This window comes from Merops nubicus, unplaced genomic scaffold (assembly GCF_000691845.1).
Source record: "Merops nubicus isolate BGI_N331 unplaced genomic scaffold, ASM69184v1 scaffold7883, whole genome shotgun sequence".
Taxonomy (NCBI): domain Eukaryota; kingdom Metazoa; phylum Chordata; class Aves; order Coraciiformes; family Meropidae; genus Merops; species Merops nubicus.
Window position 1 is genome coordinate 34401 of NW_008599514.1, and position 18423 is coordinate 52823.

At 37.1% G+C, this 18423-nt stretch overlaps 1 protein-coding gene across 1 annotated transcript in view; it reads left to right on the plus strand.

Moving 5' to 3' along the window:
- Window positions 1–18423, plus strand: part of USP32 (ubiquitin specific peptidase 32) — a gene marked incomplete at its 5' end in the record, with an annotated part of 52646 nt that overhangs the window by 14520 nt on the left and 19703 nt on the right. The window contains 9 exons of the mRNA XM_008937399.1: window positions 7094–7225; window positions 8720–8827; window positions 9634–9749; window positions 10119–10181; window positions 12050–12133; window positions 14637–14698; window positions 14814–14916; window positions 16670–16862; window positions 18033–18208. Of these exons, the coding sequence (XP_008935647.1) occupies window positions 7094–7225; window positions 8720–8827; window positions 9634–9749; window positions 10119–10181; window positions 12050–12133; window positions 14637–14698; window positions 14814–14916; window positions 16670–16862; window positions 18033–18208 (1037 nt within the window). The remainder of the gene's footprint in view (window positions 1–7093; window positions 7226–8719; window positions 8828–9633; window positions 9750–10118; window positions 10182–12049; window positions 12134–14636; window positions 14699–14813; window positions 14917–16669; window positions 16863–18032; window positions 18209–18423) is intronic.

The window sequence follows — 18423 nt, forward strand, 5'->3', positions numbered from 1 at the left end:
TAATGAGCCAAGCTATCAGGAAAACAAAGGAATTCTAAGTTTTCATTTCTAAATAACATTTATTTTGGTGTGCAGATGACTTTAATTATATTTCTCAACACATAATTAGAAATGAAATTTTAAAGTTACAGGAAGTTGCACACAGTTTCTGCTTTTAATCAAATTCTGTTCCATTTCACCAAAGTCATAAATATGAATAATTTCTCTTGAAAGCTACCAAAATAACCTGTTTGTCATGGACCTTTGTTCTTAAAAACCAGTTTCAGGGATGTGAATCTTTCCTACACCTGAGTACTGACCAAGTAGCCCTAGTTTGGCTTTTCTCACTTTCATACTATGATCAGGTACCTCTCAATTATTTTTTTTTATTTTTTATTTTTATTTTTTTTAAACAATTGTAGTGTGTATCACTGTATTGGAGCACACAAACCAACAATATATCCTGTCATGGACTGCTACTAACACAAAAATTCTGTGTAGGGGAGTATTCCCCAGATCATTATACATTCTTAATAATTATAAATTAAACACCTAATTGACTCTGATACTCTGAAGTCCAAATGTAGTAGTTCAGTATGACACCAGTTCACCACCACTGGAGGATGTCATGTTGTTGCCTGTCCTGGCTGGTTTCCACTCCTCTGAGTGTCAGAATGGAGCTGCAGAGCACATTCTGACATACGAGAACATGAGACACGTGGAAGGGTCTTCTCCCCCACCCTGTGCAGGCACTAGTCACTGAATCACTCCTTGCATAAGGCACTGAGGCTCTTGGTTTTTTGACTTTTTTTTTCCTCCAGTTGGGGACAATTACTGCAGTACATCTTTCACATGTATTTGTGAGCAGTTTGTTTTAATTTCCTGTCAGCTTTGTCCTTGGTTTCAGATGGTCTCTGCTCTCTTTTTTTACCATCCATTATAAATACAAGTGACTCATGTCTTTTCTTGACATTTTTGTCAAAGTAAAATGAGTCACATTCAGGTCTCCTTCAGACCAGATGCTCCATCCCCTGTTCCACCTCAGACTTGGGCAGTACATTACTGTCATTCACACTGCAGGTGAGGCCTCACTGGTTTCCTTCATTTGGCTGGAAATATTTCTTCTGCTGCAACATAGGTAGTGATTCCTTTTTTATGACTGAGTCATTTTGGTGTGTCTCAGTGGCATGTGTTGGGCTTAGATACTCAGGTTTTCAGTCCTTTTCCCATGGGCAAACACTCCCATTTATCAGAGGGGTTACTGGTTTTAAACTGACAGACCATGTAATTTGTACTTCTTTGTTATCCAGTTCTGGTGTCACTGAGTTCTTATTAAACAGCATCCTAATTCTGCTTTGAATTAAAGAGACTCTCTTCTGTCATCAGAAAAATTAATCAAAATGCACTTGCTTTTTCTGACAGCTCTTAGGTACTGAGATGCAGTGAGACAGCGTGTAATCAGTGTAATAATTATATTTTAGAACATACAGTTATCACTAATTTAACATAATAAATGAGAGAAGCCCTGGCTAACCAGACAACATGATTGAAATGGAAGAGTGAATTTTTGAAACAGTATAAAATTGGAACTGAATGTTGTGAAAGGAACGTCTTGTGTCAGAGATGGGTTTATAAACCTGTAGGGCTTTATGGTGAGATGAAGATGTGAGTCTGTGAAAGGAAAGTGAAATGATCACTCAACTTTGCTCACATTAAAAGGCTGTCTGGATGTTAAATACGTGTTCTGTAGCTTGCTCACTTCAGTTGTGGTACCCACGCTTGAAACACAGTCTCTTAATGATGTATGGAAGGCCTCTAGAATACAATCCTGAAGATCTGGGATTTATGAAAGGTGCCTTTAAGAGCGTGTTTCATTCTGTGCTGTTTTCTTCCAAGTATGTGAGTGCTTGTGCTTGGAGAGGGATGGTGGTATTTAACTGTTTTCTGTTGGGTGACCATCTGGATGGTCGCCTCAGACACACACAAGGATCTCAGTTCAAGTTAAAACATTCCTTTCTCTGCGTGTCCATTTTTCAATTCAGGAAAATGAAAAGATGATGAAAGTATTACAGCAGAGCAGGCCAGTAAGAAAAAGCCTCAGTGTCACTTAATCTGCATCTTGCCACTTCGTTATCCTCTTAGTTCCCAGGCTATTTTATGTCTTGCAAAGCCTCTCTGTGCCCACGTCCCAGAGTCTTGGGGCCTTAATTGAAAGCGAAACCCAAGTGGGTTTAGTCAGAAGTGCTCCTTGGTGCTCAGGCAGCTGGTCTCTGGTTCTGAGTCAGCCACTGCACCGTGAGGAGCTCTCGCTGCCACTGGGGACTGGAATTTGCCTGGAGGATTTCATGGTAAACAGTGAAACAACCCAAGTTTCAGTTAAAATGGTGGGAATATGGTATGCTTCTACTGCTGTGAACCAGAGAGGATTGTACCAATAGGTAGGTAAAAGTTAAAGGTTTAAAATATATTGAAATACTTAGGTAGTTCTGGTCATATAAAGAATTAGAATGAATAGTGCCTGAAATGAAAACGTATTTTTTCTTTTGTTTTCTAATCCAGAAGTTTATTCATGGCTACCAATGTAATTTTTAAGAAGGCCATACATTTTATGGAAATGGCATTAAGATGAAGGATGCTTTGTTTTAGTACATACCACAGCCATGCAATCTGACTGTTAATCCTAGTGTGGCAGCTGGTTTTAAATTGACTCATTTTTACTAGATCTGTAGTTTCTCAGATGCATATTTTTGCTGAAAATGTTTACCTGCTCTTCCTTTAAAATGAAGACTGTAGCTTGAGGTGTACTTGACATTATCATCCCTCTGTACTTGTTTAATTTCTAGAGGTTTGGACTAGGAAACACTATTCATTGTTTTACAGATCTGCAAGGTTTTAATGTTTTTAATGGAAAAGTGCTGAGAAGGACATAAAATAGCATATAGTGGTAAACTGGTAGAATATGGTTAAATTTCACAGATGCATCATATCTCCATGTGACCTCAGATGACTGTGTCATGTATTTAATTGACAAAAATGAATACTTGGCCTATAAAGGCCGTTTGTTCTGATGGTTTGAACTATATTTTAAATACAAGTTATGTTTTTCTAAGCAATCGTATTTCATATTTGAACTACTGAGTGAAAGCCCAATTCATGTTTCCTGTTGCAATTTGAACAGGCATTAGGAAAAAAAATATTTATAAAGTTAAAATCCTTTCTCTATATAAAACCTCTTTGGAATATGGCATATTTTTCATACATATTACAATGTTTGGATAATAAGCACTGTCTGCTTCTATCATGCTTCATTTAAACTTCAATAACAAATATGATTATAGTATATCTCATAAATTGCAAGAGATTTCTTTTAGTTTACATTTATGGAGGAGTAGATGGTGCGTTGCATATCATGAGACTGATTTACAAGATTAGGTGCAAAAAAACCACTCTGGAGCAATCAAATTATGTAACAGCTGGCTTTTCAACTGCAGAGTTAAACTTTCACGTGTGCTGCCATCCAATAAATCTGTATTTTAGGTAAGTGAAACTAGCGCAGTGAGCTACAATTTGTTGTTACTATGAATGAAAAGTACTGGTTTGCCACATTTTCACTTGTATCCAGCGTAAGTTTTGTGACTCTAATCAGTACAAAGAATGTTATTTACTGCTTTGTCAGTTTTGCTTTCTAAAATGTGTGTTTGGCTCTTCTGCACAAAGTCAGTACACTGGACTTGCCTTGGTCACAGTATCAGTGTAGCACTTGCGCTACTACTCACCAGCTGTTCTTTTGAAAATGAGTATTTGAAAATTCTTTGTCTTTTAAATGACCATGTAATTTCAACCAGTGCTTGACAGAAATGCAGACAAGATGCTTTCTGATAACCTTTCTTCTCTGAGGTTAAAATAATAAGGCAATAAAGTTAGTACTGTAAAAACTGTCGACGAAGTACAGTTTTAAAAAAGGGGCCTGACTTGCTTCTACTATAGATACTTGAGAATGTTTTATTTTGCCAGAGAACCTATCTTTCAGTTCTTAATTACTAAAGGTAATGCACTGGCCAGTGAGAGCAGGTTTCTGCAGATTTGCTCTTGAGCAAAGAAAATGTGAGCTTCCTCCTGTTTTGAGTATTCGTAGCATTGTATCATTTCAAGACTGCAGTGCAACCAATACATTTGTTATTCTGCCTAATCACAGAGGCAGATAAAAAGGAAACAAAGTGATTTACATGCTCATGCTCAGGAGAATTACCATAATGCTTTTGTATTTGCTAATGAGAGCAATAATGTGTATGTGCAATTCTTCTAAATGACAGTACAAACTTGCCCTTTATGTGCAGTTGTTTGGGTAGTATAACAGTGCTGTGATACTCTCTTCATGTGCTTAAGGTTCTGTTTCAGTAAGTGGCTTTTACCTGTAATTTTTTACTTTTTGTTCATTTCTGTTCTTGAAACTCCATGCATATACTTTTTTTAAAAAATTCCTTCAGAATCTTCATGTGTTTAAGGTTCTGTTTCAGTAGGTGGCTCTTACCTGTAATTTTTTACTTAACTTTTTGTTCATTTCTGTTCTTGAAACTCCATGCATATACTTTTTTTAAAAAATTCCTTCAGAATACTGATACTTTAGTCCTCATGTCATGTCCTGTGAGCTCTTTCTTGTCAGTTCTGTAGCACCCTGATACCTGTGGAGGCAACAAGATTGAGGGGAAGTATTTTATATGGTAGTTTTTCTCACATCTGTTGATCACTGATGGGTGTGGGGCAGGTATGTCATTAAACATCAAGACATCCCCGTGTATGTTGGAGCTTAGCAGGTGCAGTTCTACATCACTTGGCTGTTCTGGTTAGGATCATGCAGCTGCTTGCATCTGTGGCAGTCCTAAGCACCTATGATATATCTATAGGTTGATCTTCAAAGAAATAACTGCTCTGTTTCCTTTTCTTGATTTCTAGTAGAATAAAGTTCCTTTGTATGTTTATATTACTGCTTCCTTATGTATTGGGGACAGGCTTTTTAGCAGGGCCTGTTGCAACAGGACAAGGAGTGATGGTTTTAAACAAAGAGAGGGAGATTTAGAGTAGATAGAGGGAAGAAATTTCTTTCATTGAGAGTGGTGAGCCCCTGGCCCAGGTTGCCCAGAGAGGGGGTCGATGCTCCATCCCTGGAACCATCCCAGGTGAGGTTGGCCAGGGCCCTGAGCAACCTGCTCTAGTTACACATGTCCCTGTTGTCTGCAGGGGGCTTAGACTAGATGACCTTTAAAGGTCCCTTCCAACCCAAGTGATTCTGTGATTACAACACAAGGGAGAGCCAGGAGATGGTAAGCCAGATAAGGGAATAGAACCAGCTAATAAGGAGTGGGAGGAGAGAAAGGAAATCAGTTTAGTTTTATTTCTGGATCAGTTCTTTTATCTCACTTACTATGTAAATGCACAATAGCTGATGATGATGCAAGTGAGGATGCTGCAGCACATGCCCAGGGTTAAGGGGGAAGGTAAACTCTCTTTTCAGCCAGAAGATATGTTAGGATGTGACCCTGGAACTGCAGCTTTTGGTGGGTGCTGTGTGTGCTAGTACATGCTCTATCTAGTGGTTGTAGTGAGTGTATGAGGAAAAGGAGGACGTGTTCTCACTGATGTTACTTCTCTAGTTAGACTGTGTAAAAAATATTTCCCAGGAAGATACAAACCCCTTCCTCTCCTCCTAACTCTACTTCAGATATTTTTGTTAAAATGCAAAATACTTTTAACAAAAACACACAGATATTTTGTTAATTTTTTTCAAAACCTTCTGCCAGTGAGGGTAAGGTACTGCTCAGTTTTTGATGCATTATGATGTTCCTGCTGGGTAGTTGCAAATACTTTGTGCTTATTGTAGGTTATCTAAGTTACAAATATCATTAAATTACTACTGCTAATGGCAGAAATAGGAAAATAAACCAATAAAACTTCTATTTATCATGTAACTTTTTTTGGGTCTCTTCTTTTCTTAAGCCTTACAGGATTATTATTGTTTCTGTAGGCTAAACCAGGCCAAATAGCTCAAGTTAAACCTATTAGAAAGCTGGCGTGGGTTTAAAGACTCAGAACCATCTGGGAATGAGATCACACGTAGTGGTTCTTAATATAGACAGCTCTGTCATTACATATCTAGATGAGAACCAATTAATTTGCACTGACCTAAAGCGGTGTTGTGACACACTTGTGTATGTAAAAGGGTTAAAAGTACTGCTGAGCAGAAATTTAGTATTTTTATATATATACATATTCAATTTTAAAGATAAAATGTAAGGAGGACGGCATTTGTATATAAAGTTTTGAAAGAATACACAAGTTCTTCCTCTGGCTATTTTTATTCCCCCTTGCCTAGCACCTTGTTTACTCATTGTTGGTTTGGAGGTTTTGGATTTTTCCTCTTCTTTAAAATACCTTACAAGCTCCTCCAAGTAAAACATCTTCTAGGTTTGTATAATCACTGCCCAATGTTGTATAGGTTTCTAAGTGCTTCTATAGTATAAATAATAAAGTGAAACAAACTATATTTGGAAAAAAATAATGCTGTGGCAGTGTTTAAATGTCACATTAAAATTTAGCCTTATTGCTGTTTAAGAAGGCTAAAAATTTTGAATAGGCATTTTTCAAGTAGAGTCAAACACAAATTTTCTTTTCCATAAAAGTTCTGTTGTTGTTTTGTTGGTTTTTTCAAGTGCTATATTGTGTCCTTTCAGAGGATTTAAATACCAGAAGATAAGATACTGCACATGTAATTTACCTGTTCAGTTCACTAAGAAATATGTGAAAATAGGAGATTTCTGGAGCCTTTTGCAGTGGGGAAAGTTCATTTCTGTATTTGTGAACACTTGTGATGATATGTTATTGATGTTGAAACCCTAGAAGGTGAATATGTAAGATGATTCTGTAGCTAAAGAAGGAAAATCGGACCTTTATTTCTCTTCTGCTTGTATTTTTAATTTTTATATACAGGAATCAAGTGTAAAAGAAATTAACATCATTTCTGTTTGTGACAGAGTAATGCTGTGTTTTTATTTGATGCTGAATTCTAACATGGTCTAGATATTACCAAGAATTTCTTTTATTTTTGTTGATTATACAGTGGAAGAATCCGACATCATTGATCTCGAAAAACGATACTGGCTGCTAAAAGCTCAATCAAGAACTGGACGTTTTGATTTAGAAACATTTGCCCCCTTAGTTTCCCCTCCTATTCATCCATCTCTGAGTGAAGGTAGGGAACGGCGATCAAACGTGTGAGGGAGTGGTGTTGCTGTGGTGTTCAGTACCTGACTGTCCACTGAGATACAAGTTTCAGGGATTTAAAAGTGGGCCTGTTTTAAAATGTATTTTAAGTGTAAATTACAGAGATTCATTCCACTGAGTTCTGAATGTTTGGAGAGGGGAAAAGATACCTGAGAAATCTCTGTTTGTTGGAAAACTTGGAGTGGTGGAGGAAGTGATGCTTTGGTGTTGCATTCTTATTAGTTGTCAGCAAATATGTCAAACTTTATGTATAATCTATCCTGTAGTTGCTTAGAATTTTTCATTGGGTTCCTTAAGATTCTGTAATGACAAAATAGACTTGTGTCCCTGAATGAGATAGAACAGCATTCTAAAAATGCCAAGCATGGGTTTCATCTATTCAATGACAATTCAGCATGCAAGTCAGAAGTTACACTGTGCAGTCCATGAAGCAGTCTTCTCTAAGAGTGCAAGCTAAGGAAGACTTTGTTCAGAAGACTTGGTCAGGAGATTTGTGTGTTGCAATGCAGACATTAATAACCAAGCCTGTCTTTCAAGTTGAAGCCACTCTGGTAATAACTGGAGGCTGCAGTTGTCTAATTGCCATTTGCTGCACACATAAGGACATAAAGTAACATTCTGTGTCCATGCTAGTTTCTGCCTGCAGTCCTAAAGTGACGATTTTTTATCTCCAAATGGTCAGCTTGCTGATAAGTGGCAGCAGTAAGTAGAAAATGGGAAATTCATCTGCAGCAGATGCAAGTTGTTAAAACACCAGAACTTGTGTTCAATTCAATAGGGATATATCCCTATGTCCTTTTGCTTATCAGTGTGTTTTAACTACTTACTGTTAGAAATGTACACAGCTACTATGAGGAAACTTGAATGGTTTCTGGGCATTGTATATGTCTTCTATAGATGGTGCCACTGAGTCCTTGTCACAAAAAAAAAAATAAATCATGAGATAAAAAGTTTATGTGCTGAATGAACACAGCTCTTAAGTCCTTTGAAGGCTGGTAATGAAAACTCCTGACTTAGAGACAAATTTGTAGTGGTATTCAGTGTTTTTTTCACAGGAGTTTCTATGAGGCACTTTGGAAAAGCCAAAGCATTTGGCATCTAGTACCTTTGCTGTTTTGGTCCTTCAGCTTTGGTGTCAGTACCCTGACAGTACTGGTGTAGGTGTACACTCTGTAGCTCGGGCATTACAAGCTGTGAGAATAAGGTTACTGTGTGGAGTTCTTGATTCTCTCCCCACCCTGCCCCAAGATTTTTCTAGCCATACATGAGTGATCTAATTCACTTGTAAACTGGTGTTAGTGGTGCTTAATGATCTTTATTACACTTAGTAAGACTTAGTTGTAATCATAAATGTTCCTACTTCTTGCAAACGTTAATCAGTAACCCTTCCTGTAAATGCTAAGTACAATTCTGAGTCGTTTCAGCCAGATGCTGTAACAGGAGATGCTTTTGTGGTTTGCAGGTTTGTTTAATGCTTTTGATGAAAACCGAGACAATCATATAGATTTTAAAGAAATTTCCTGTGGGCTCTCAGCATGTTGCAGGGGACCCTTGGCAGAAAGACAGAAGTGTAAGTATGTGAAATGTTATTTATTTTAGAGAAGTTCTTCAATTTGAGCCATGAAGTTTAGTTGTTCCACCTTTTTAGAAATTTTTCCCACTGAACAAGTGTGTGTCTGTGAAGAGTGACAGACTTTAGAAGTTAAAAAATTAAAGGCATTTTAAATACCAAGGCTTCCTTTTATAAAGGATGATTAAATGTAGTTCTGTGTATTCTATAACTTATCCATAGCTTCATATAAATTATCAACCTGTTTGGGGGAAGAAAAAAAAATCAAAACACAAACCACCAAAAAACTATTTCAGAAGTTATTTTGCAGTGTTCTGCATTCTGATGCAGAAGTGTATATCTCAATATAGAAAGTGTGAACACTTATCTGTTCATTATATCTAATAGAAAACAAATGTGCTATTTGATTGTCTCGTGGTAAATAGCATGTTCTGGCATATTTACTGTCCAGTTTTCAGCTGACTCCCTGCAAGGCTCTCGTGGTTTGAAATACCTTTTGTTCCATACTCTTCCAAAGCCATATTGCTGCAACTTGAAAGCTGTCATTCACTGGAAATTTCTGGATGCACATATGCTGCCTGCTCTGTCACATCAGAAAACACAGCACAGAATTGCAGGAATCTCGATTTCAGTTTATTAAACACAGCTGCTCCATTTCCTCACCACCACACATGCATCCTGCCTCATCAGAGCTGTCAGCACTAAATCATGTTCTTGTGACTCTGCAAACTTATATTCTGCAAAGGGAAAAAAAAAAGAGTTGTTGAATAGCTCTAACAGAGAAGAGTAATTTCCTTTTATCTCAGTTTGCTTCAAGGTTTTTGACGTTGACCGGGATGGTGTTTTGTCTCGCACTGAGCTTAGAGAGATGGTGGTTGCACTTTTAGAGGTCTGGAAGGATAATCGCACTGATAAAATACCTGTAAGTTACAGCTGGTATTTCATTCATTGCTGTCTGTTTCTTGAAGTAGGAATGTGAACGTTGTGTGAATGTGTTTTCAGTGAAATACTGGAACTACCTTAGCCAAGGAGTATTGATAACTGGATGTATTTTTCCTTGCATGTCTTTGACCTGCCATTAACCAAAGCAGAACACTTTGACTGTAACACATGCTGTTTCATAGAAAGAAAGCTTAGGTATAAAAGTACAACTGTCTGGAAGCACTTGGGTGTGAATTCCATAGAGGCATCATCAACAATTCTCATAGTTACATTTTTATTCTGAGCACATGCAACTCTGGAGAGTGCTGTGAGATTTTAACTCTGTTTTCTAATCCTTTTGTTTGCTAAGGAATTGGATATGGATTTGTCTGAAATAGTAGAAGATATTTTGAACATGCATGATACCACAAAGGTAGGAATTTGTTCTTCTTTCCTTGTCATTTTTATACCCTGCTATCTTCAGTTTATTTATAAGAAAGTAAAATCTTGTGCTTTCTTTAAAGCAGAGATGTCAATAAAAGAATTGCTTTCAAGAAATGTCAGGTTTCCATTACAATTTTCCACATTATTCTGTGAGAGAAAGAACATGTTTGAATTTTATAAGCCATTTTTATATATGAAACTAAACCAAAAATACATAAGCGGATGAAATGAATTTGAAGCATATACTGTTTGCAAGCCTTTGCTGTGTATAATTAATATCAGTTTTAAATCTGATGCTTGACTTCTGTTCTGGAGAAACTGTTCTTTTGTTTCATGTTAAAAATGATCCTATGAAAAAAGGAGTAGTGGTTTAATGTATCTTACATTTTATGTGACGTAAAGACACATTATCCTCCTGTGCTGGAACAGAACTGTATTAATTCAGTGGTAACTTACGTGTGATCGTTATCAAACTAATTTGTTTGCAATAATATTATATACAACCACTGAACTGGATAGGATGCTATTGTTTCCAAGCTGAGTATCAGTGAAGCTGTGGAGGCATCTGTCATGACTGTTGTGACACACAGAAAAGTCTTAGTAGTTTATGTTGTGCTTTGTAGTGAGCTGTGTGTAAATCTTTATGTATGTTCTTGCTTTTTTGAGGTAGGCACTATCATTTGCAAACAATATAGGGGAAGTTGTTTCCATTATTTCATCCTTTGCCTCATTAATGAGGAAGAGTGTCTGGAAACTATAATTACTTAAGAAAAACTATAAAGAATGTCTAGGAATGCTTAATTACTTCTTTGAATGGTTGTCTTGCCTGCTTGTACTCCAGCAAAAAGTGGTGGGCAAATATTTTATTGTAGTTCTTTCATTACCAAAGCAGTAGAAAATATGGCCTCACTGAGCTCTTTCATCCTTTGAGGTTTTTAGTGTTTCTGTTATTTAAAAGGGTAGTTTATAAGCAAGTACATAGCAGTCTTTGTTTCCACAAAGAGTTAAAAAAGGAGGCCAAGTCTTCAGAATATCTTTCATAGTGGCATCATTAATGCAGTGCTGGAAAGAGGATGGTGCAGTAATTACATAAATTACTTAACCTCTTTTCATAAGTTAGCTTTGACCTGTGTGAACTCTGGAGAAAATGGTCTGTGAGAAGAGGCAGAATAACTGCCATTTCTGTAAAAATGCCTATGAATCATACTGCAAGAGAAGAAATTCTTTCTATTCTGATCCTGTCACTGAGTTCTTGAAAACCAGAAGATCTTCTGACATTGGTCAGTGTTATGCTACTGTAACCCTGCAAGTGATTAAGAATTAGTAAATCTTGTGTTGTAAGGCAAGATCATAAGCACTTAGTGATCACAAAGAGTTTTTCCCAACCCACAGAGGAATATGGTGGGTTTCTGAATGGATGCAATTATCTGTATATGCAGAGCTTATTTGGATGATCAAAGTCTTGCATCATCTTAGTGTTGTTTTGTTTCCTATAATGTGATTGCCCTGACCAGTCACATGCTGCTTCTGCTGCTTTCATGGTTTTAGAAAGTTTGACTATTGCAGTTGAGCACAAATCCTAAAACAAAATGATGGAGAGCAGAAGCAAAGTTTACATGCTGTACATAGTTTGTCCTCTGTACTCTCAAAGCTTTCTGATCCTCTAGGTTGCATATGTTATGCTAACACTGGATTTTTCTTCTTTCATTGCATAAAGTTTTATTACCAGAGTTGTAGATGCTAGATTTTTATCAAGTCGTTGGCTTTGTCATGCCTTGTGTGACACATTCAGTGAGCATTTTAGTAGTAGCAGGTTAATGGTTTGATGTTTTCTTCCCCTTTCCTTCTCCCTTTAAGCTTGGACACCTCACTCTGGAGGACTACCAGATATGGAGTGTGAAGAGTGCACTTGCCAATGAATTTTTGAATCTGCTTTTCCAGGTATGTTTAGAGGACATTTCAGCTTGAAAATTACAGTAACTAACTCAAGAGATTTTTGTGTGGCTGCGAAGTGCAGCATCAATGGTTGGCCAACATCCTTACAGCTCTGTCTGCTGCAGTAAGTTATGTGGTTTTGCAATCGTGCAATACCTTGACAGAATGATTCTCTGTTTGATTGTAGTTCTTTTCAGTGTATGGAAATGCCTAAAGCATGATTTGTTAAGGTGAACATAGCATACCATTTATAAAATGGAAAGGAAATTTCAAGTGTATCAGCTGTTACATTTTTTTCAGCATGTACTGAATTTATTTTCAATTGAACTTGAATTAGATTTTTATAAATCCTTCAGCTATTCATATTTTAACACTGGCTCACTTTGTGCAGCAAATAGCCCCCTGAGAGCATGTTCACACACTGCAGTTTGTTCCTTACCTGTTTTCTGTAGAGGCTGATACTTTGAGTGTAATAATAATCCTAATGGAACCTTGAAGTTTTGCCCTAATTTAGCATTCACCTCCAGCCTTGTATGACAGTCTCAGTTCTTCCAGGAAGGGCCAGGGGGAACCACTAGGCTCCATTCTCATCTTACCAGTGAATCTTAATCTGCTGCAGGGTCAGATTGTAGCAGAAAAGTATTTCATTAGAGAGGAGCTGTGTAGCTTTTTTAAAAAGCAGTTGTGAGAGGCTACCTGAATAGCATGCTGCTGCTTCTCCTGTTTATCACCTGAGACTGCTTTACAACTTCTGTTTTGAACTATACTGTTCCAGGACCTTCAGGGTGACTGAGTAGAGAGTATTCTGAGGCCATCAGCTCCACCACAGCTGGCATGGATGTAATCAGAAAGTTCTGCAAATTTTTCATCTCTAATTGCATCAGATTTTGTTTACATGGCAACCTTCTCAAGAAGGGCTGTCTTTTATTTTTAGACTGTCTAGCAGTCCTGTCATGACTTAGTATTGATGATCTAACAAATATCTATGCAATGGTCAGGTAGACTGAAAGAGCATTGAATGTCTGTCCTGATGATGACACACCATTTACACATTGCTCATTGGAGGCCTCGTTTACAATATTTTTTTTCTCGTGTCAGTTGCTACATTTTCCTTTTAGATTTTTTTTTTTGTTTCCTTTGTTAACTTTATAATCTGAGGCACTCTCATCTCCAGCTGCAGGCTCAACAGCTTGCTCACACAGGGCAGAGTCTGCCATTGATTTGTCTGGGCATTTATTTGAGCTGTCATGAGCCTGTGTGTCTCATCTGCAGACAGAAAAGCTGAAGGGTCTGAGTGAAGCACACTGGAAAGCTTGTCAACAAATGGGTTTGTTGGCAGAGGGGTTGGTTTATATGAAGAATCTCATGCTAGCACAGTGTTACATGAGTTTTAAAAAGAAATATCAGAGCCAGCTGTGCTGTGTGTGCTGGAAAATCTGTTGCTTTCCAGCAGCTAATGGCCTTTGTTTTATTCAGAATGTGAAATACTCACTCATACTGTAATATAAATCTAAATAAGATATCTCACCAGTCATTAGAAATCTCCAGCTGTGATGCAAATTGATGGCCTCAAAAGAGACATAAGGAAAAGACTATAAATCATGTTATGAGTAGCAACCAATTTGAAGCCTGTCTGGAAGAGGAGGCAGCTGACCCTCCTGCCTGCCCTGGGGAACAGTGGTGCAGAGCTCATCACTCCCTGCCCAGGGCCCTGCCCCTGGGAGCTGCTGGGGGAGCCTGGCCAGAGACCTTGCTGCAGCCAGGACCTCTACTAGGAAGAGAGGAGGAAAGTGTTAGCCAGCTGGGAGTGCTGTCTGGTGCTGGGAATAAAACCCCACCCCAGTCAAGCAGCCAGCTAGGGGATGGTGCCTTTTCCTTCTGTGTTCATTTCAAAAGGAGGAAAAGAGAAAAATGAAAAGCATCAGACATTCAGAGAATGTTTTAGAATTTTAAGAACATTTTTGGTAGTAACTGGTTGGTTGGACTGCTTTCAGCTTCCCCCCGGTCTCTTCATGTGCTTGTTTTCCTTTCAGACCCTTATATAACCACTTCTCCCCATTTTTACCCTTTCCATTTTATTTTGGTTTGATTTTTTTTTACCTTTAGCTTAGCCTATTCCACCAGCTTGCATTCTCCCAGTTCCTCATCCCCTCTCTCCAGTACATAAAGACATCCTAACTTTTTGTGTTTCTGATCCATGTCAGTTACTGTGATCTCTCATAACCTCTGCTTCAGAACTGCATATAACAAAAATTCATTTTCTGTTCACCTTCATTTGTCTTGGGGCATTTGATGTTCTTGTTATCTTTTGTCTTAACAGTGAGAGCAGGTTGTGAATCTTATAGCTTAAAATACCTCTTTTTAGTGATTTGTTCAATTTGAAGTTATCTTGCTATATAATTAAAAAGAATTCTCTGAAAAGCTCCATTAGAGTTGTTCTTTTCTTCCATTTACTTTATGCTTATTCTATAGTGGTGTAGTTCTTAACAAGAATGACTTTCTTTTCCAGGTGTGTCATATAGTTCTGGGGCTACGACCTGCCACTCCAGAGGAGGAAGGACAGATTATTAGGTGTGTGTAGTGCTCAGAATCTTAAATGGGTTTCAGAATCAACTTTTAATATTTTCTAAAGAAAGACTTTAATTTTCCTCTTTTAACATGTCATGTTGTTCATTCTTCCGTGCAGAGGCTGGTTAGAAAGAGAAAGTAGGTATGGCCTTCAGCCAGGGCACAACTGGTTTCTTATTGCAATGCCATGGTGGCACCAGTGGAAAGAATATGTCAAATACGTAAGTATAAGAATAATGTATACTGAATTTAGTGATTTCTTTCTATTTCTGAAAAAAAGAGTGTGGAGCAGATGACTGTCTAACCAATAATGCTTGAAATTGAGCATCTCCTGTGTCTTAGTGGAAAATAATTGTTTTGCTGAATCATTGTCACATGGTGAGCTTTTCACTATCATTTCATTAAACTCCTCTCTTTCTGTACTTTGTTTCATCATTCCTGCATGCCAAAATATTTTTAGAATAAAAGCTTACTCACACAATAGTACTTCCCTTAATTCTTTTGATTAATTTGATAGTAAAGCTACCCAGTTTGGTTTTGACTTTCCTTGGGCCACAAATATACAGTGTGCATTTTCTGGGCAAATAAAAGAGGGAATTGCTATGATTTGATTTATAAGCTATGATAAAAAGTAGTTCAGCACCTGATGGTAATCAAAGGAGTCCTACTAGAACCTTAGAGTTACAGGGTTCTCTTTAGTACCCTCCAACTAAAATGTTGAAGTTAAGATATCTCTATGAATTTCAGAACAGAAAGCATATTTAATAAAATTAAATTTTATTAAATTTAAGTGAGATGGAGATAAATATTCTTTGCAGGTTACACAAGTGAAACAAAACTAGTTCTCAAAAGAGTTTTATATACTGATAAGTAATCATACAGGTATTTCAGTTCTTTTATTAAAAGAACTGAAAAATCGGACAACTGCAATGTGTGCATTAGCCATGTAATTAGTTATTCTGTGTGCACAATGAATTGGACAAATGATGGCTTAAATGCCTGAACTGGTAGGTAGTGTGATCCTTGTCATGGTCTAAGTACTCAGATGTGCACATGATTTCATACCTAATCCTTTGCATAATAGCCCAGTGCCATTAGTCACTCTGCCTCTGGAGCAGAGGGGATGCTCAGAATTTCCCTGAAACTCTGTACATGAGTGCTGCATTTCCAACATGCTTTTCAGTCTGATTTTTATACTTTTAGCTTTACTGCACTGTTTTGTTATTAGACGAGATACTGTGTTTAGTGATGTGATAAATAGGGGACAACATAAAACAGGATACATCCTTTCCCCACTGTTAGTGATGGTCATTGCATGGATTTATTTTTTCTCTGTATATCTCAGTTAATTTCCTTTTTTTTTTTTTTTTTCATTTATTACCCTTTCTTGTTTTGACTAGTGCTATAAACTGGGTAGGATTCTTCTCACATCTTTTCTGTACTGGGCAGGCAATTTATGCTTTTGGGGGGGATGCAAGTTTTTTTCCTCCACCTTTATCTTGCCTAAGTGTGAACCAGGTTCTGTTGCTCCAAAGGAAACAAAGAAACTTTATTTCAAAACAAAGTTAGGGAAAAGGAAAGTGTTACAGGTTTGAGGAAATAATGTGGGTTTTTTTGTTGTTCTTGTGCTTGCTATTCTCATTTAACCTTTTGAAATTCAACAAGGACAAATTTCAAGCAGTTATAATTTGTAATTATAGCTGTCTAAAATGGTTGTAGCTTTATGTATCTAGATAGAGAAAATAATTCTGGTATTTCACAATTTTTATATTGAGCAGATGAGTTTATTTGATTGAATGATTTTGGCTGTTCCTGCAGGTTTTCATCAGTAGATACAGAAAGTGTTTTTTTTCTGTAAAGCTTGTTGCAATATGCAGAAGCGGTCACCTAGCTGTGAATTCTGGTAATTGTTTTAACTCATGTTAATTTTATATTGGTGTATAATTAACTTTCCCACTTGCCTGCCAATTTTAGGATGCAAACCCTGTTGTGATAGAGCCTTCGTCTGTCTTGAGTGGAGGTAAGAATTCACTCATAGCTGCTGCAGCCAATACTTCAGAACAGGGAGAAGACAAAATGGGAGGTCTTAATTACTTCAGTGCAACAGAAGAAAAGTTTTCAGATAATATTTCTACTGCATCAGAAGCCTCAGAGACTACTAGCAGCAGTAAGCATAACATCTTATTTCCTTGGAGGTTTAATATAGAACAGGTTTTGAGAAAAATACATAGTGCATGGCTTCCTCCAGGTGAGGGGATAAGTCAGTTTAGGTTGCAGGAGTGGCCTACATGTGGATGTTGGTGAATTACTAGGATTATTTTAGTCCGTGGTGGATAAACAAACAGTTTTGTTTAAACAGCAATTCATCTTTTATGCTATAATTAGTTTCCAGAATTGTTTTCAAGATTGATTTTGTCCTATCATTTATTTCCTGGGTGGATTTTTTTTCCCCTCTTCACATTAAGTTGTTTCTGGCTCCTACGTGGTTGGCATTGTACAATGTCTTGCAGTAGGATGATCTCAGATACTATACAAAGAGGAAAGAAGCAGGAAAAATAATTAGGAAGGTATACATAGTTTTACAGGGCGTGTGGTCTAAATGAGTTTATGCAGATTCTAGGAGCCATCTTGAGAAAGAAGAGATTTGAGTGATGATTTCTAGTCAGTTCTTGTGAGGATGTGATATGTTGGGGTTTTTTTCTCATGAGACAGCTGAATGTTGCATCTGTTATTTTTAAAACTGTATCTTAAAATTGTAACTTCAGTTTAAATTACTGTCATAATTTTTGGGGTGGGTGTTAAGGGAGATAGACAAAGAGAGACAGGTTTTAGGTTAAAGATTTATTTTTTTTTTTTTTTTAACCTGAAATTTAGATTTAGTGTTCTGCATAACCAAAGCAGGTTCTATAACAATAAAACCCTTTGCCTTTTCAAGAAGAAAAAGAATAAAAAGAAGGCATTATTATCATATATATTGAGTTTGGTGTTTAAGATTTTTGGGAGTTTGATCTTCAACCATGCAGACAACAAGCAAAAGCTGAATGTCTTTGGTGATGCAAACCTGCTTAGGCTGTTTTCAAACCAGTATTTGTGTGAAGTATCTGCCTTGGTGTTTGGATCTGATATACCCACTTCTTTACCTTTTCTGAGAGTAATAGTGTGCTGGTCAGTCTGTAGTGTGGAAGAGTTGTACTTTTTACTGAAGTATGAAGGATATCAAACTCCTTCAACAACCTTTTTAAAAATAACCAAGAAAAGGATACAAAAGTTTCATTCATTTATGGTTTATGGAGTCATGAACTGAATTTTTTTTTTTTTCTCTTCTATTCTGTTACAGATACTCTTTACCCTGGCACACCAGGGTCTGATGTATGTTTTGCTAGGCAGCATAACACTTCAGACAATAATAACCAGTGTTTTCTTGGAACCAATGGGAATACTTTGCTACAGCTTAATCCTCAGAAACCAGGAGCTATTGATAACCAACCCCTAGTAACACAAGAACCAGTGAAGGTAAATGCTTTTTATTTGTTGCTTTTTTCAGCTAGTAGCTTAACTCTAAATTAAAACTGCTTTGTTGTAAAGCAGCATTTTGGTTTCCTACTCTTAAAAAGGGAAAAAAATGTGTTCTACTTCACAGGCTGCTATTGTATTGTGAGGAGAGAAACATTCAGAATGTTCTTAGACAAAACATACAAATGCAAAAGACATTTATGAAAACACAACTT